This window comes from Nicotiana attenuata, unplaced genomic scaffold, assembly GCF_001879085.1.
Source record: "Nicotiana attenuata strain UT unplaced genomic scaffold, NIATTr2, whole genome shotgun sequence".
Classification (NCBI taxonomy): Eukaryota; Viridiplantae; Streptophyta; class Magnoliopsida; order Solanales; family Solanaceae; genus Nicotiana; species Nicotiana attenuata.
The window spans coordinates 439,669-459,854 of record NW_017670746.1 but is presented as its reverse complement, the minus strand read 5'-3'; the positions used below and the strand labels follow the sequence as shown (position 1 = coordinate 459,854).

At 37.6% G+C, this 20,186-nt stretch overlaps 1 protein-coding gene across 1 annotated transcript; it reads right to left on the bottom strand.

Moving 5' to 3' along the window:
* Window positions 1-336: 336 nt before the first annotated feature.
* LOC109242939 (protein EMB-1-like) lies at window positions 337-1,171 on the bottom strand. Its single transcript, XM_019409831.1, has 2 exons — window positions 989-1,171; window positions 337-631 (listed from the first exon to the last, which is right to left on the bottom strand). The coding sequence occupies exons 1-2, from the start codon at window positions 1,101-1,103 to the stop codon at window positions 480-482; spliced, it is 267 nt and encodes an 88-aa protein (XP_019265376.1). The 5' UTR covers window positions 1,104-1,171; the 3' UTR covers window positions 337-479.
* Between the last annotated feature and the right edge of the window lie 19,015 nt (window positions 1,172-20,186).

Here is a 20,186-nt window from a genome sequence, read left to right as displayed (position 1 = left end):
ATAACACGCGAATCAAGACAATACAAATTTATTTTTCTGCTTTCTAGAAATGGCAAAACTATTGTTCATTCGCAATACGAGCTAGGCCGTAACATCACAATTAATTTTATTATTTATTTTATCTTTTAACTTGTTTATCTAATATTCTTGATCATTTATTTTGAATCAATCCACATATTCTTAAATCGCGGTACAAATTTAATTATTATCTGTTTTAGGGGTAAACATCCCTATTTTCCATTTCGAAACCCATTACCGATGGTTTTAGTTTGCAATTGCAGCTACTAAACTTTCACGAGGCTAGGTGGAGTAACTTTAATTTTATGAAACCGGTCGACGACATGTAGTTTGTTTCACCATACTAATTGCATAATTTATTATTACTTGAGAGAATTAAGGAAGAAAATTTAGCAACTACCACATTAGCTAGCTAGTTTATATAGCAAGTAAAATATAAGCTTTGCAACGTCCAAATTACATCAACCAGTAGACTCGTCAACGTCGAGTCCTTGCTCCACCTCCGGGTCTCGTCCGCCTTGCAGGCCGGAATCATGGCCACCCTTGCGTCCCATCTCCTTATATCCTTCACTTCCTAGCTGCTCCTTCCTTGTCTCACCTCCTTGCCTCCTTCCTATTATACATGAAATTATATATTATGAATAAGCAAACAAACCATATGCAAGAAGGTGCTTCGAGAGAGCTGAAGCTAGAGAATTAAATACGAATTCGGGCGATCAATGGCAAAGTTCAAAATTGACAAGTTCAGAATTCATAAACATTTAAATCCACTAATTCGATGGCAAAGTTCAGAAGCCATAGGGCAAAGTTCAAAATCCCTACGGTTTCGGTGGCAAATTTTAAATTCATAAACATTTGAATCCAGACTGCGCCTCTGTGACTGTAAGGTGCTACTGACTATATATAATGAAAATTAAGTTGTGTTTATTTGCATATCTTCTTTACTAAAAGTAACTAGCTAGTTGGTTACCTTGGGCAAGATGTTGTTGGGAGTCGAGGCTTTTACCTCTAGTTCCTCCAGGAACCACAGTCTCTCCTTGCTTAGCTTTATTATCCAACTCCTTTCTTTCTTGTTCGGTAGCCATATCTTTGTTAACTTTTTCAATATTTTCCAATGAAACAACTGCTATATATAAGTAACTATAACTACGTACGCGTATGCTGCCGCTACATGAAGACGACATAACATATGTTATGCTGATAGTATTAATAGGTGTTACTGCCTTACGGATGTTACGTTTTAACCAGAATGGAGGGACACGTACCTGGCAACATGGCTTAAGGAGAATCCATATTGGTGGCACTCTACTACGTCAAAGAGAAAAGTATACGGCAGACTTAGTAAATATGAAAATAACTGTAGGATTCATTCTTATTAGCTACTAGCGGAAGTAAAGTTCGTGCTGTCGCACGGGCCCAACATAAACTATTTAGCTTGTATTTTCATAGAATATACCCTGAAAATAATTTTAATTTTTAATCAGTATTCTCAAGTATTAAGGGAAAATTTCAAAATATTTAATCTAATACTTGAATATTCTTAATCAGTCAACTTTCTCGAGATTGAACACTATATACCAATCGGCAATTCAATAATTTTAACTAAATTCTTAGATAGAGTTATTATATTTTAAATTTCACGTATGAGAGTAAAAATAATTATAAATAATAGTGAGTGTAAGAAATATTTTTCGACGGAATATTAACACAAGTTTTCATCATTTTTTATTTTTGCAGGATAGTCAAATCAGTTTCAAACGATAGTAATGCAAATAAACATATCACTTGCAAGTTCCAACTCAAGAAGTAACTAAATTAAAAATATTTTAAATTGTCGTTTTCTTTTCCATAATGTATATTCTAGTGATTTGGTCCATTGAATTTAGGGTAAATAGCAAATACAAAATTAAATTAACAACTAAATTAGTAATTAGCTTAAATGTTAGTATTTAAAAATAAATAAACTCATGAAAATATAAGGGTTAATAGGTTAGAAATAATATCATAAAGTTAAATTATAAATTAATTTTAAAGTTGCAAAATTAATTTAAAATTTTACAGTAACTTTATTTACATAATATTACTTTATTAAAAAAAAAGGTATGCACATTCCTTCATATTGAATGAGTTAGCGCCCAAATAATTGTACTACTATTTGAAAGTATTACAAACTACTTAAATTGCAAAATGCTATAGTATTGTATTTACTTTCTTTCATGAATTTATAATATTTAAAGTTTTAGATGAATATAGATATTAATTATTAACTTATTGACATTGGTTGAACTTAAACCTAGCATATATTTATATGTAAAATTATTCTTTATTTAGTGAATTTATTCTGTTATATTTTTGTTTAGTGAATTTATTCTGCTACGCTTTAACTTGTCAATTTCATATATTCAAGCTTAACTGTTGATTTAACATATTAACCATTCAAACTCTGCGATTAGTTATCTATTAGGTCCTAATTGCATAAAACTTATATATTTAATTGAATTCAAATACAATTTCCTTTTCAATTTCTGTGCTTGATATAAATGAGCTGCCAAATATACTTGATTTAGAAAATCTTAGATTCTGTTGAAGTATAGTATTTGTATTATGTGCATATTAACAGATGCAACTTTCAACGAATAGTGGACTGACAATGTGTACTATGTATATGTGGAGAAGTCTTGAGTAAATATGTGTTCCAATGGGTTCCGCGTTTAGATACTACTATCCATATGTCGAAAATTCCCCAAAATTTCCTTTGTTTACTAAATTGTGGGTCCCACATTTTTTGTACTATGCATTTGTGGAGAGAAAGTAGGCTCTCAAATTACCTCAAAAGTTCCTTTTATTTATCAAATTGTGTGATGGCAGTCAATGTAATAATATCGAAAAATATGGGTAAATATATAATGGTGCATGTCGACGAAGACGTCTTTGCTTCACCTGTTTCTACCGTGCTTCTTATATACTAGGTAGGAGGTGCCCGGGCTAAGCCCGGGCCCAAGAAATATTAAGCGTTATTTTAACATTATTTTCAAATGTGACTCACCTTTGCATCTAGTTATGCTGTGTTAGTTTTGTCTATGACGATAGAATTATGACTTTGAGGGCTACTCGTAGTCACATTCAAGTTTGAATAAAATCCATACATGAACTAAGAACACAATTGATTAACTTGTAAGCTACATCAAAAGCCAAACTAAAATGAAACAAATAAAAAAAATATACAATGTGGGTGTCTGTCCCTGATAGTTTTCATGCTCTTAGGAAGCGGAATCTTTTTGCCTTACACTCGAGACAATAAGCTGATCTGGAAAATGCAAAAGTTGAATAAGTATTAGTACATGTGCATAATACAAATTATCAGACCGTGAAAAGTAGAAAGTAGCACGTACATAGTAACATTCGGATATATTAGGCTAGACAACAGCTGCACAAAAATGTCGTGATTTAATAAAATAGTAATGCATTGTAGCACAGAAAGGAGAAAACAGGACAGTGAGCAGATATCATTCAAAAAAGAACTTTAGATAACTGTAGAGTTCAAATGTGACATGAAGCAGTTCAAGAATCACCTTATTCCCTCAATAAGTGAGATCTATGAGTAGCAAAAAGGTATACCAATTTCAATTAATCCCCGGCACAAAATATGAGCAACCCAATTTGGGAGCCTCTTCTTCTTTGTTTCTGGGAGGAAGCAACCTAATATGATAACATGTAATAAGTGACTTAGTCAATATCTTCTTTGCTAATTACTAATATTTCCCATTCTTCAAGTTATGTCTATAGTAACCGTAAAAAGGAGCAATATGGGAAGCAATTCCACACCTGATAAAATAGTAATGGAACGTCATGCGTCTTTTTCGCAGGAGATGGTAGAAACTATATACAATATGCCACAACAGGCTTGTAAGTGAAACAAGTTTTTCCAACATTCATGTTAGGAGCAATTTGCATTTAGACGCATACAAGAATAGATAATACTGCATAGCTATCTACACAAAATGTGAGATATTGTACTGCAGTGAACAACTGTGTTAAAATACGGTTCAAGCAGAAGCATAACTACTACTCTACGACTCTAGTTACGAAAAGTAGTCGTAGATGCCAAAGTTTTTACGCGAGCTTCATTGAACTTGGGTTATGTCTCTTGGCCTATTAGTATAAACAATAGATTCAGTATGAGCGAAATATAAGACTTCAAAATATGTAATTTCAAGTATAAACAATAGATTCAATATCAGCGTTCCTATATTGGTTTCAAGAGTAAAAATGTTCCAAAAAGCTTGATGGCAAGAAAAGTTGGAGAAAATAAAAAATATACCGTGAGCCTCAATCAGGACAGAAAATACAGAAATGAAAACATATAACGAAAAAGAGCTAGAGTGGATACAATATTAGTCAAAGATGATTGAGAAGCCACTACTAAATGAATATCGTTTTTGTCACATATAATTGTCCTCATTGATAGGCATTTGTAGGACAATTTTCAGATGTTCTTTAACTTTTTTCTACAATAAAAACTAAGGAAAAACTATAAGGTAAATACTAATATGAATAGTCAGTTAACCATTTGCTCCAACCTAAAATTCATAAGGTTCTTACAGTAAGAAATTCACAGAGCTTATGTAGCAAGGCCAGTGAAGATAAAATTATATATAATTTCACAAACATTTGCAACCAAACATTTATCCACTTTGAACATTATCTAGCCAGCAGAAATTCCGAAAATTAGGAAAAGAAGAAACCAAAACTTATCTTATAACTATAAGCGAAGCATAAAGAGCAAAGACATATAATTTCAAGGAATTTTTGGTCAGGCAAATTAACTGGGAATAAGAGCTCCGTAAGTTTAACCTAATAAGTTATAGCCTGTTTTTCACTGTACTATCTAACACCATATTTCTTCTAAACCTTTGTCAAGAAAAAAAAAACTCTCAAACTATTTGAAAAGAAATTCACAAAGTTAGTCTTTCAGTTGGGAGGAGCAGATGGCATCTTATTTCAATATTGTAAAAACTTAAAAACTTTTGAATAAAGTAAGGAATTTCAAAAACAGAAATATTCAAACACCTTTAGAAGCAAACACCATCCCATCCTCTACATTGCAGAAATTGCTATTGAATCATTGGCAATAATGAAGAAGCTTATTAGCTGAACTATGGCTAGTAAACACAACATTCGAATACTAAATTTATCGCCAGAGATTATTTCTGGTAGAAAATGAAAATTTTAAGCTGTAATAAAACGGCGGCAACCCAATTCAAACAATTTCTACACAGCAACTATTTCAAAAAGCAGGAAAATAACAAAGCTGAGAAGTTCAGCAATACAATCTGGAGGTTCACACAAGACATGCCAACCATCTCGAGTGACGTCTAAGTTTATCTTCCAGTGTTAACCATTTATTAACTTTCGTGTGTCAACTGTCCTCATATGAGAATGGTAAAAGACAGCTATTAAGCAAGTCTACTACTCCAGCAACGAAAAACGTAACCTTATTGTTATTCAGTGAAAGTCCGCTCTAGCAAAGAGTAGTAACCATACCATCAAAACTGAAAATTGACAAGCTATATATCAATGGCTTTATTAATAATACACAACTTTAACAAAATAATCACAGTAATTCAATTTTCCCTTTCGGTCTCGGTATAACATGCATTCCAGAGTTTAATTGTGAAAAACTTATCAGTGCATAAGCTACAAATGTTGTGCATTACCACTAAGCCTCAGATGACATATGAAGATATAATGAAAGGATAAAAATGTAATACTGAAATAAGAATTGCTTAAGGAAACAGATAACGGGGTAAACTTTTGATGTTCTACGAAGAAGAAACTTAGAAAGAAAAAATTAGTAATCAAAAGCATAACCAGATCCAATAGTGGTCAAGATGACATTGTGAGGTACTCAAAGGAAGGCTGAAACATAGAAAAAATCAGCAATGGTGCGAATGCCAAAACAGAAGTAGTCAAAGAGGAGAAATACATCAGAAGAATATAAATGGTAAATAAGAAAAATGTGCTACTAGTAGTCCAAAAGTAGAAAACAGCAGGACATGGTCAATTACCATATCTAGAGATCAGAGATAACATAATTCATATTTTCACAGATAATCCTATTGTTCCACCAATTGGAGTTATGATTCTTTACATTGTAAGAACGTAGAATTTTCCTTTTTCAGGTTACATTGACAAAGATGTCTCACAAAATGATATAGGGCCACTCGACTAACTGAATGATTCACATTTGCAGACCAGGAAAGTATAAAACTTAATGGGATTTATGCAAATTAATAAAATAAAGTACTAAGGCCTCATTTGTTTTTTTTTAAGATTAAGATGTCTGAATCTGAATACACATTTGAATATCAAGATGTGTATTAAGATTAAGACATCTGAATAGAAATAATTAAGACTGTTTGATTTTTAACATCTGAATGTATAAAATTTATCTTTATTAAAAATTAATACTATAAAATTCAAATAAAATACTAACTAATCTAATATTCTATCAATAAAAAATATAGTTTTTTAAAATATGATAGTTGTTGGTGGTGATAGCTAACGGGTGAATGCCGACTAGAAGCGGTGGTTGGTGGTAGTGTTGGTTGATGATGGTGGTTCATGCTAGTAGCTAGTAGTGATTGGTAGTGGTTACGATTATGATTGAGGATGGTGGTGGTGGGTGGTGATAGTTAATAATGTCGGGTGGTGGTAGTAGTTGTGATTGAGGAAGGTGATGAGTGGGTGGCGGTAGTTATATTGATGGGCAGTGTCGGCTGTGGTTGTTGATGGTGATCGGGTGGTCAGTTATGGTAGTTGAGGCAGATTAGTGTTGATTGTGGGTGAGAATGATGGTGGTCGGAGTGGTGGGGATAGTAGGTGCTGATGGTCGATAATGGAGGCTATGATTAAGGATGATGATGGCGTGGTGGTGGCGGAGGTGGTGGTGGTGGTGATGGTTGAGTATGGTGGTGGTGGTGGCATGGTGGTAGTTGATAATGGTAGGCGGTGACGGCAATTAATAATGAATATATGATAGCATCTTAATGAAATTAAGTCTCTGTTATAGATCTTAATCATACAGACCTATTCAGACCCATTAAGTGGTTGTGAAGTAAAAAAAACAAACACACTTAATGATTAAGATCTGGATAATTAAGATTCAGACTTTAAAAAGACCTCCATTAAGTGCAAACAAATGAGGCCTAAGTCTTTTAGTTTTTAAGTGGAATGTTCATTATCATAATAAGTAGTCGATTAGGAGAACAACTATCTCACTACAGAGTATACTCTTCCTCATCTTTCATTATTCATATTTTATATCCTGGGACATAGATATTCTAGATACCCCCTTCTACAAAGAAAAAGAAGAAAAAAGTTACCCTTTCGAATTTAGATAGAAGTTTGATGAAATTCAAATGAAGACACATTGAACAGATATAAGAAGTAGATGGGGCTTCTTCTTTATCTTCTATAAATGTACTTTCTAGTTGTGTTCTGTACTTACGTCAACATCAGATATAATATTTGAAAAAAAGTTATTGAATTGCATGGTTATTCATACACATACGGAAATTTTGGTACCTCAAAGTGATCATTTGAAAGAAGATTAGTCAAAGGGGAATTAGAAAACAGGTTAAGTCGATTTTAGAATTCCTAACAAGGGATCCGTCACAAAAACTTTTTCATACACTACTATACTTCAGAGAATTCTAATAACAAATTTCACTCCTTTTCTTTTTATATTAATTATGGCTAAACTTTCACTTTACAAAAAGTTGCAAAGAGAATCAAATTACTTTCCGCTAAGGAGATTCGACGGTGAAGATCCTCTCCTAAATGAGGTTTACTCCAATAACCCTATCCATAATTTTGTTCGTTTAGCCAACAGGTTCGTAAGTTTTTTTGTCTTCTACAAAGTCTTAATTGCAAAATAAACAAATTAATGAAAACAGAGAAAAAATCAGAACCCAACCGTAGTTTGTTTTCACCTTTACTGAAGAAAAGGCTAATCAAGCGAAAACCCTGAATATCTTTTTGCAGAAGATCTGAAGCTTTGAATAGAGGAAAACACAACAAAGCTGAAAGAGGAATTTACGAAAGGGTAAAGAAGAGCACGGCGGAAAGCTTAGTACTAAACAAAAGCAGAACAAAGAATAAAAAAATTTGAAGCGGTGGTTTCTACTTGGCAGATTAGAGTGTCAAGAGAACAGGAAATGACAAAGATACCCTTATGATGAAGCAGACATGTTGACCATCAGATGCCTGCTTATTCTCTCTTATAGTATAGTAGTAGATTTAGAAAATCTTAGATTCTGTTGAAGTATTTGTATTATGTGCATATTGACGGATGCAACTTTCAAGGAATAGTGGTCTGGCAATTTGTACTATGTATATGTGGAGAAGTCTTGAGTAAATATGTGTTCCAATGGGTTCCGCGTTTAGATACTACTATGCATCTGTCGAAAATTCCCCAAAATTTCCTTTATTTACTAAATTGTGGGTCCCATATTTTTTGTACTATGCATTTGTGGAGAAAAAGTAGGCTCTGAAATTACCTCAAAAGTTCCTTTTATTTATCAAATTGTGTGATGGCGGTCAATGTAATAATACCGAAAAAAAGGGGTAAATATATAATGGTGGAAGCTGGCATGTCGACGAAGACGTCCCTGCTTCACGTGTTTCTACCGTGCTTCTTATATAGGAGAAAGAATATCCTCTTCCAGACTTCCCCGGTAGCCGGTACCTTGTCCCTTTAGAGCAAGGTCATCCCAGACCGTCAATACTCGCAAATTGTTATTGTTACAAATTCATAGACGGCCCTAATTTATTATACTTATGGCGTTCATTCATTCTTGACCGGTTACCTATATACCACTTGTACTTTATAGTTTATCGTAAAGATTTAATTTACATGCAGAGAAATGTAAAAAAAAAATTACATTTATCAAGCATATTAAAATTTTGTAGTAAGAAATTATTTTCTTGATTACTAGCCAAGCTTACTCCAGTAATTTGAAAGTTAAAATTCTTATTTACTTTCGTAATCAAATATTAGTTAAACTCTCCCAGATGTGAATCATGACTACTTCCTTTTGGTCAGGATAAGTGTTAGTTTTTTCGTAGAAGCTTCCTTACCTACATTTAAAGTGAAGGATTTCAACGTCAAAGGGATCGATACTGGTTGGCTTCCAGCAGATAAAAACAAAACAGAAGAAATAAAGAAAAAATATCCCCCCAAAAATAGCATCAGACCGATTCTGTACCTTGGCCGTGAGGCTCAAAGCCTCAAACCAAAGATTCAGTTTTCTACTTTTAGTTCCCAAAGATCAAATCATCTAATGCAGATGCCAGGAGATGTTCTGTTAGTTCCATTACAAAAAAAAAATACTTAATACATTTACAGCCTATTTGGTCAAAAGTATTTTTTGGCAAAAAGTGCTTTCTTTTTTAAAAAAAATATTTTTTTCTAAAGTTAAGATGTTTGGTAAAGTTTGTAGAAGGAAAAAAAGTCTTCTGAGTATAAGCAGATTTTGATAAGTAGAATTTTTTTTTTTGTGAAAAGTACTTTGAAAAAAATACACTCAAACTGCTGGCCCAAGTAAAGGTGAGGTTTTGAAGACTGACAAAGGAACTCAGACATGGACCAGGTCCATCTTGTGAAGCACAGTTGTGATCAAACCCAAACACGTGAGATGCACGTGAAAGAGATAAACCTAACTTATCAGAAGTAATATCTCCTGATCATGATCGAAAATGTTGCATATTGGATAAGGAGAAAGATTCCTTACACAAAGAGAGCACGGTTTAGGAAAAGGATAAAGTTAGAGTATGAGATCAATTAGAACTTTTCCACCATGGAAGAGTAGCATATGTATCCTAGTCAATCTCTAATTGCTAACTCTCTAAATATTAGTGTTGTTCTCTTTTACAGGTAATGCACATAAGCAGAAGTTAAACGTGAATTGAGAGCAAAATAGCAAGGCAATTTTGCAAGCAATTTATATGTGATTCAAGCGTACAATCCTGAAGCTACTTGAACCAGATAGAAGAACTAGTTCCAAGAGTCTATCTTTTATTCTAGTTCAATTGTAGTAGGTGATTTTACATTGTACCTTTCAGCCCTTATAGAAGCAATTGTATTAGGTACTTAGAGTTTTCAAGTTAGAGTTAACTTGAAGTTGTCACAAAGTTGAGGCTGTGTGCCACAACGGGATTAGAGTTAATCCTAGGTTTACAAAAGAGTTTTTGTAAATGCAGTTTTTGGCTCGGTGATTTTAGTGGAAAGTTTGGGAAAATCCTACTGGAAGGTAGGTCGTGTTTTTTTCACCTTTTAAGCCAGGTGTTTTCCACGTAAAATATCTATGTTCTTTATTTTCTGTATTTATTATTCCGCAACAGCAGTAGTTGGAACACATAGAAGAACCAGGTCCTTCTATAATCAAGTTAAGCGAAAATTGGGTACCACACAAATCACCCCCCCCCCCTTCTTGTGTGGTATTAAAGTATAAAACATCAATTGGTATCAGAGCGGGTTATCCTTGAAGAGGCTAACACCTTAGGAACAGATCAAGATGAGTGCACCACCTGGAAACTGGGAAGGGCAATCTACTGCTAGGCCTCCACTTTTTAATGGCCAGTACTATTCCTGGTGGAAGAACAGGATGAGAGACCACATCATAGGAGAAGACTATGAACTCTGGGACATAGTTACTGATGGTACCCTGGCTACTACAAAGAAGAATGCTGAAGGAGTGGACGTTCCAAAAACGAGAGCTGACTGTACTGTTGAAGATTTGAAGAAATGGGAAAAGAATGCCAAGGCCAAGAAATGGCTTGTGTGTGGACTAGGTCCAGACGAGTACAGCAGGATTCAAAGTTGTACCACTGCTAAGGAGATCTGGGACACTCTACAAGTGGCCCATGAAGGAACTCTTCAAGTAAAGTGATCTAGAGGAACACTGCTATATTCTCAATATGAGAATTTCACCATGAAGGAAGGAGAAACCATCCAAGAGATGTACACAAGGTTCACAACACTAACAAATGAACTTAAGTCTCTTGGAAGAATTATCCTTGAAGAAGACAAGGTTGAGAAAATCTTGACAAGGGTCTTGCCAGTAACTTGGGAAAGCAAAATCACGGCTATTCAGGAATCAAAGAACATTGCTACTCTCAAGTTGGATGAGCTGATTGGAAATCTCACTGCCTATGAACTGAGAAGGCAAACCATGAAGATGGATGCACCCAAGAAGGAAAAAAGTCTGGCTCTCAGAATAGCTGAAGGTGCAGACTTAGAGGATGATGAAATGGCTATGATCACAAGGGATTTCAAGAAGTACCTAATGAGAGGAAAGGGTTCTTCAAGAGGTGCAACCTTCAACAAACTAAGGGCTCCTGAAAAACAGACCAACGAGGGATGCTACAAATCTGGTAAGACTGACCGCATGATCAAGAATTATCCTCAGTGGGAAATTGAATGGAAGAAGGAAAGGGCTGAACGAAGAAACAGGAAGAAGGAATAGGTTCAACCCAAAAGGAACAAAGGATCAACAAAGGCTATGGTTGCAGCTTGGGGAGAAACCTCAGATGAGGATTCAGAAGATGAAGCTGGAGATGAACAAGCACTTATGGCCATTAGAGAATCAGACGACGGACAAGAGGTAAGTGTGATTCATCTCAAAGACAAGCTTAAATTTTTGTCTAAAGAAAGGCTATTTGAATTATTGCTAGAGTTCATTGATGAGTCTGAGGTCATAAATAATGAGAAGTAACAGCTGTCTAGGAAATGTGTGATTCTAAAAGCCAAGTGCAAAAAACTAGAATTTAGGGCTACTGAAAGTGATAGTAAAAATATTGAGTTGAAGAACCAGGTTCTTGAACTTGACACCAGTGTCTTAGAACTTAGGTCTGAAAACTTAAAACTGAAAGTAGGAACAGGTAAGAAGAAAGCTGATCACATACATCTCACCTTAGAAGAAAATCTAGGAAAAATGAAGGATGAGTTGTACAAGAAAGATGAGCAGATAAGATGATAGATCTTAAATACTCTTGCCTTATGTTTTGATGATCTAACAAACTTTCTTGTAAGAACCAGTTAGGGAACCTGACCTACTCGGGACTGCTGCAAACTCTAATGGACTCCAGTAAAAGTTGAATTGCTACACATACAGGAGCTAGGAACCAAACAAGGACCTGATGCTCCTGCGGTTCCTATGTAGCAGCACAATGTCATTTGGACACAGCTGGAACTGAAGTGATTGGCGGCACTGTTTCTGCCGCACTGCACCACTGACAGCCCACTCATTCTCTAACCAAACAAAGTACTCACATCATTTCAACTGATGTGATCGAGTTGTACAAAGGGGCTTTTATACAAAACATCACAAATGGGTTTCAGTTTAACAAACTCAAGCATCAAACAAAAACAGAAAAGATTATTCTCTCAAGCTTGAAGAACAAGGTTGAACGCCACTACGGACCAGTTCCTAAACGATTGATTATTATTGTCCTAGTTGAGTTGTAACCTTGTTATTGCACTTACAATATCTCCTAATCTCTTACTTAGAAGTTTACTGATTAGGAATCCTCTTGTAAATACCTCAGACTCGTTGAGTTTAGGTTGTGGCTAGATTTAGTCATAAAGAAAAGTCTTGTAATCGTAGGGTTACAAAGTGGCTTGTGGTGACAGCACCACAAGTTAGAAAAATCCTTTGTAACTAGGATAGTCACAAAGTGGCTTGTGGTAAAGGTACCACAAGTTAGTTTAAAGTCTTTACAATAGGGAGTATTGTAAAGTGGCTTGTAATAGGTAAGATTACAAATTAGTGAAGTTAAAAGCCTACAAGGTAGGTCGTGGTTTTTTGATCCCCTTGTGCGGGATTTTTCCACGTAGAAAATCCTCTGCCTCATTTACTTACTGCTTTATTAAGTACTCTCAGCAGAAACTTGTAGAGGACCAGGTACTCTACGATTTGGTGGACCCATACAAACTAACAATTGGTATCAGAGCAGGTTCCTCCTATCAGGTTAACACCTAGGAAGGATCCTCATGATGGCTCCACTAAATTTTGAAGAAGGCGAATCCATATACCACCCACCCAAGTTTGATGGAAAACATTATTGGTGGTGGAAAGCTAGAATGCATGATTTCATCATGGCTGAGGATTGCGAGCTTTGGGATATTATCTGCGATGGTCCGTTTGTTCCAATCAAGACCAGCGGAGAATACACTGAAGCAGACAAGAAAGCAATGAAGAAGAATGCTCGTGCCAAGAAAATTCTGGTATATGGTTTGGAACATAACGAGTACGACAGAATCTCTACATGTGACACTGCCAAGGAAATATGGGAGGCTTTGCAAATAGCTTATGATGGAACTATACAAGTAAGACAAGATAAATCTAATGATGATGATAGTTCTACGATGGCAGTTGAAGGGGAGGAGATTGGATATGACTCAACGCTTGCTTTGATGGCACAATCAGACAATGATGAAGACAATGGCAACGAAGAGGTAAACTTCAAGGATATTCAGAAAAATCTGAAATCCTACTCTCCAAAAAAACTCATGTGCTTAGCTGATGTGTTAATTACTTCTTTTTGTAGTCTTGCGGAGGATAGGGATTCCTTGTTCTTAGAACTAGAAGAATCTGAACATATTAGAAAAGACTTAGTTGCTGCAATTTCTGATAAAACAAAAGCCCTTGAAAGCTCTGAAAGAGGAAAGGAGATAGTGAATGAGGAATATTCTAGGCTTGAAAATGTGAGTGAGGAACATTCTAAGCTTGAAGATGAGGTGATGGGCTTGAGATGTAGGATGAGTGCTGAAATTGAGAAAAACGAGCTCCTCCAAGCCAATCTAGAAAAAGTAATGAATGATCTTGAAAAGTCTCTAAAGTGGACCTGGTCCGTAGAAGCTACCACGGCCTTGTTCACTAATGACAGTGAAAAAGGACGGGGAGCAGGGTTTCCAAGGAAGAAAGATCCTTACAACCCTCACAGTAAGAGCGCCACTGCATCTGATAACTGGCCTTGTACTCAATGTGGGAACACTGGGCACTCCATGGAAGGTGTCCAGGCCAAGAATCAGTCAGTACCAAAAGATAAAGTGACTGCTGAAACTGTGATCACAAAAGAGGGACCAGGTTCCACTCACAGAAAGCGCACATTACCTGCATGGACCAAGAGAGCTCTTATTCATCCTCTTGGTTACTACAAGGGACCCAAACTTGTTTGGGTTCCTAAAACTAACTCCTAATTTTCTTGTGCAGGGAACAGTGAAGGGAAGTGGTCAACAATGGTTCATGGATAGTGGATGTTCGAAACACATGACTGGGAACACCACAGACTTTCTTTCACTAAAAGCCCTGCAGGGAGGGAGTGTATCCTTTGGCAATGGCAAAAAGGGATACATTCTTGGAGTTAGAAAAGTTGGGAAGTCACTCACACACTCTATTGAAAATGTGTACTACGTAAATGGACTTAAGTACAGTCTTCTGAGTGTTTCTCAAATTTGTGATAAAGGGAACAAGGTGGAGTTCCTGTCAAAAATATGTACAGTCACTAACCTTGTGACTGGTGAAATAGTTTTGGTGGCCAAAAGATACAAGAACATCTATGTTGCTGATTTCGAATCCTTACAGAGTGGTGATCTGAGTTGTCTGAAGGCGGTTGACGATGATGCGGAACTATGGCACAGAAGACTGGGCCACGCAAGCTTTTCCCTTCTGAATAAACTAATTCAGAAGGACCTGGTTCATGGTTTGCCTGTGTCACAATTCAAAACTCAAAAAGTCTGTGATGCCTGTGCTAGAGGAAAACATGTAAAGTCCTCCTTTAAGTCAAAAGGAGATGTAAGCACCTCAAAGCCGCTTGAGCTCCTGCACATGGATCTTTGTGGACCTATGAGGGTGCCAAGCAGAGGAGGAAAGAGATACATTTTCGTGATTGTGGATGACTATTCCAGATTCACATGGACTCTGTTTCTTAGAACAAAAGATGAAACGCTTGAAGTATTTGTGGCCTTTGTGAAGAAAATTCAAGTGAAGATGGAGTCTAGAGTGGTATGCATTAGATCAGATCATGGCACAGAATTTGATGTCAAATTTGATGAATTCTGCAATGAGAATGGCATCACTCACAACTTCTCAGCTCCCAGAACTTCTCAGCAAAATGGAGTAGTAGAAAGAAAGAACAGAACCCTGGAAGAGATGGCAAGAACAATGCTGATTGACAGTGGACTTGCACAGAACTTTTGGGCTGAAGCTGTCAATACTGCCTGCTACTTAGTGAACAGGTGCATGATCAGGCCAATTCTGAACAAGACCCCCAAGCTGACGTATCTAAGAACATTTGGATGCAAATGCTATGTTCTCAACAATGGGAAGGATCAGCTTGGTAAGTTCGATGCTAAAAGTGACGAAGGGATATTTCTTGGCTACTCTTCTCAAAGCAAGGCTAACAAGATTTATAACAAGCGGACTCAATGCGTTGAAGAGAGTGTCCATGTTTTTTTTGATGAATCCCATCCATCTATTGAGAAAAGTACTGAGGAAGATCAAGATGGAGAACCCTTACTTATTCCTGGTGAAGTCATTAACATGATAAATGGAAAGGCACACTTGATGAGTCAAGTGAAGGAGTCAAATGAAGGCAATGCAGTCTCATCAACAACAGAACCAAGCACCTCAATTACAACCACTGAAGCGGAAGAGAGAGTGGTTGATGCAGTTCAGGGAACTCCTCTGGGATCGGAAGGAAGGATGGAAGAGAATCAGTCAAACATACCGTCCTCCTCTCAGAATGAACCCCAGACATCTAACTGGAGACAACAAAGCTCTCACCCTATTGATAACATAATCACCCCTTTAGATTCAGGAGTTCAAACTAGGTCAAGAGCTAAAAATTCACTTGCCTTCTCAGCCTTTCTCTACCAGATAGAACCCAAGAACATCAAGGAAGCCCTAAAAGATGCAGATTGGATTACAGCCATGCAAGATGAGCTGCATCAGTTTGAGAGAAATAATGTTTGGCACCTGGTTCCCAGACCCCCAGATAGAACCATTATAGGAACCAGGTGGGTGTTCAGAAACAAGCTGGATGAGCATGGAATTACCACAAGGAATAAGGCCAGATTAGTGGTTCAAGGTTACAATTAGGAGGAAGGGATTGACTATGATGAAACATTTGCTCCAGTGGCTCGCATGGAAGCCATCAGAATTCTGATCGCCTTTGCTTCTTATATGGAATTCACTTTGTTCCAAATGGATGTCAAAAGTGCATTCTTGAATGGACTGCTCAAGGAAGAAGTCTATGTGAAACAACCCCCTGGGTTTGAATGTCATGAGCACCCTGAATATGTGTTCAAATTGGACAAAGCCTTGTATGGGCTAAAGCAGGCGCCTCGAGCGTGTTATGAAAGGTTGTAAAAATTTCTCTTAGAAAATGGCTTTAAGAGAGGAAAAATTGACAACACTCTATCCTTAAAGAAACAAGGAAGGAACCTGCTCATTGTTCAGGTCTATGTTGATGATATCATTTGGAGCAACAGCTGAATCTCTGTGTGAAGAATTCGCAAAACTTATGGGAAGTGAATTCGAAATGAGCATGATGGGTGAATTAAACTTCTTCCTGGGTCTTCAAGTGAAACAATTCCCAAAGGGCACTTCTATTTGTCAGCAAAAGTACATCAGGGAACTCTTGAAGAGGTTCGACATGGAAGCATCAAAAGTTATAGACACGCCCATTGCAACTACCACCCGACTAGATATGGATGAATCTGGACCTCCTGTGAATCAAACAATGTATAGAGGCATCATTGGGTCGCTGCTTTATCTCACTGCTAGTCGTCCAGATATCGTTTTCAGTGTGGGATTGTGTGCGAGGTTTCAATCAAATCCCAAGGAATCTCACTTGAAGGTTGCAAAAAGAATACTGAGATATCTCAAAGGCACACAGGACCTGGTTCTATACTATCCATCAGGTGACAATTTTAATCTAATTGGGTATGCTGATGCAGACTATGCAGGCTATCTTGTGGATAGAAAAAGCATTTCTGGGATGGCTCACTTCTTGGGATCATGTCTTATCTCTTGGGGTACAAGGAAGCAAAATTCAGTGGCTCTCTCAATAGCTGAGGCTGAATATATAGCTGTGGCATCCTGCTGTGCTCAGCTTCTGTGGATTAAGCAGCAATTGGAGGATTTTGGAGTTCTCACTGAGAGTGTACCTCTTCTATGTGACAACACCAGCGCACTTAACATGGCAAAAAATCCAGTTCAACATAAAAGGACCAAACATATTGATGTGAGGCATCATTTTCTAAGAGACAATGTGGAGAAAGGATAGATATGCATGAAGTTCTGCAGCACAGAAGATCAAATTGCAGACATCTTCACCAAGGCACTAAGTAGGGAACAGTTTGAAAGAAACAGAGTAAAGCTGGGACTGCTGAGACCAAACTAAGAACCAGATCCCTTTTTGGTTTGGATTGTGTTATTAAGAAATAATAGGTTCGAAGTGTTTTCTGGTATTGTCTAACTCCCTTTAATACCGTTGCAGGTAAACACGCATGATAAGGATAGAGTCAGTAGATACTGTACTGGACTAATAATAGAGGATTGATTTTTTTTTAAAAAAAGGGGGGCCTGAAGATGGAAATGCATCACAAGAACCAGGTTCTTGTACAAAGGTTAGTAGTTCTGTGCATCCCTTAATTCACGTCTTAAAAGGTACAAAATACAACTACCATCTCATCAAATTTTCAGATCCGCCTGTCACGTCTCTTCAATTCAAACGTTCCATCTCCCTCTGAAACATCACAATTTTCCACGCTCAACCGCTGTTTCAGAACCGGTGCCTATTCTTTTCCCCTCATAATTATCCTCTCTGTTTTAAAACCCCCTTTCTTCTACACTTCTTTGCCATAAGCCCTCCTCTAATGCCTCTCAATGGCAGAAAAACATTCAGATCCTTCTGCATCACCTGTAACCCCATCCGAACCGTCTATAGGACTTCTCGGCGTCTCTGAGTCAGTGTCGCCTTCCATCAACTCTATCGCTACAGTCCTCCCTTCCCTAGTTTCCCAACCTCATTCCAACTCGAAAACTACTGTTTTGTTTTCTCCTCTGCCTGTTGCCCACGCCAGTCAAAACCCTAATGGAGACCAAGGTCTAATTACTGAGAATACAAGCGACTCTGCCATTGTTAGAGTCAACCCCATGGTCGTGGAAGCACCGGCTGTTGAAGAAAAGACAGTGTTTGTGGTATCTACTGAAGGGATATTGTATGAGGTCATTTCCCAAAAGCACGCATCACATAGTGTAAGGGAAGAAGGGACCACCATGGAAGATGCAGTAGCATACACTACTGGGGGTTCACAGGGAGAACCTGATCCCTCTCCAGAGGACCCAGGTCAAGAATATCATCCCCAGGACAGTAGTATGCCTGCCTTTGATGCCGTGCCCTTGGAAATTCAAGGCCCAGAGATACACCCTAGTGATGAAGAAGATCTTGACAATATGGCTCTTGACGCTTTCATCAATCAGCGTAGGACGATTTCGACTCCTGAGTCTGAATCAAGCGCCCCACCACAAGGCTTCAACTCAAGGTGGCCTACGACTCTGCACTCCAAAGGAGCAAGAAAAGCAGTAAGAAGAAGAAAAGAAAGCTGGTGAAAAATGGTGTACCTATAGGGGATGAAACGATCCCTGTTGTTGAGGTGGAGGAGGGAACTCCTGAGGAACCAGGTTCCCTCATAAGGCGGTCATCAAAAAGGGCAGCATCTGTTTCTTTGGAAAAGGGGTCTACTTCCAAGTTTAAAATCGAGAAAGCAGTGAGTGGTGAGGATGTTCTTGTCAAGTCCAAAGGGAAAAGTAAGGTCAGTGGAGAAAAGCATAGGAAACGCAGTCTGAAACAGCTGAAGAACCTAGTTCTAGAAAGAAAGCACGAAGTGAGGTTTGCCTGGGTTCTAAACTATTGAGATACCAGAAAGTTCTGTTGGGATGTACGTTTGACCCCACAATCTCAGAAATGGCCGGGATGCGTCAAATCCTGGAAATGGTGGAGTTCCAACAGTGGACACATCTTTTCTACGTGGATGCTCCCAAAGTTTATGAGAAGGAGGTCCAGAGTTTCTTTGCCAGTTTGTTTCCAGTAGATAATGACCATGTCTGTGCCTTGGTCAATGGTGTGGATATTGTATTTGATGTAAAAGTTCTTGGGGAAATCTTGCAAGTTCCTACAGTTGGAGTAAAGAGTGTTCGAGATATTTGCCAATACAACTTCCGCAATGCAGTGGTGAAAGACAATTCCAATCAGAAAGGGGACCAGATTCATAAGAAAGCGCTCCTTCCTATCTACCAATTATTGTTTGAACTGGTTAACAAAGTCCTGTTGCCACGAGCAGAACGCCGATCTGTAACTTCCAAATCTGATTTATTCCTAATGGAGCAACTGGACGGTTTTCACCCTATGAGTCTGCCTGCCATAATGATTGAGCATATGTAAAAAGTGGCTGATTTCAAGGACGGCAATCACGGGCTTCCCTATGGATTCTTGCTCACAAAAGTATTCAAACACTTTGAGGTTCCACTGGGAACAAGTAAAGTAGGGACCCGTAAGAAGACATCCTCACAGACCACCCTGGAAGAGTGTGAGTGTATTGAGAAGTATGGGGGTGTAGGAAGCACTTCAACTGTGTCTCAGCTCATCAATGCCCAAAACAGCGCAGCTGAGGAGATACGTAGATTGAAGGCCAGGAATGCTATCCTGGAAGGCCAGCAAACTCGAGTGGTTCCCTTTCCGAATGATGAAGTGATCCACTTAACCCAAGAAAATGCTAACCTCAGGGCACAAGTTGAGAACCTAAAAGCTGAACTGCTCAATGAGCAAAAGGCGGGCAACGCTCGAATAGACCTTTTTCTCCAAACACTTATCCAAGCCTTTTCCTCCTAGTGCCCCATAAGTTTTCTTTAGTGACCAGTATTGTGGATATCGTTTTCTTTTTGTTTGTTTGTGTTGATGATTGATGGTTGGCAGTTTGTTTTTGTTTTCCTTTGTGTGGTTGGGATGTACTGTTACTGCTCCTGTGTTTCCAGTCCAATGTTTCAAAATTATTAATATAACTCCTCTCTTATCTTGACTAGTACTTCATCTTTGTCCTC

Bases quoted from the DNA above. Each gene is read 5' to 3' on its own strand.
- LOC109242939 (XM_019409831.1), bottom strand. From the start codon at position 1,103: ATGGCTACCGAACAAGAAAGAAAGGAGTTGGATAATAAAGCTAAGCAA. The intron at 632-988 runs GTAACCAACTAG...CATGTATAATAG, and splicing joins CCAACAACATCTTGCCCAAG to GAAGGAGGCAAGGAGGTGAG.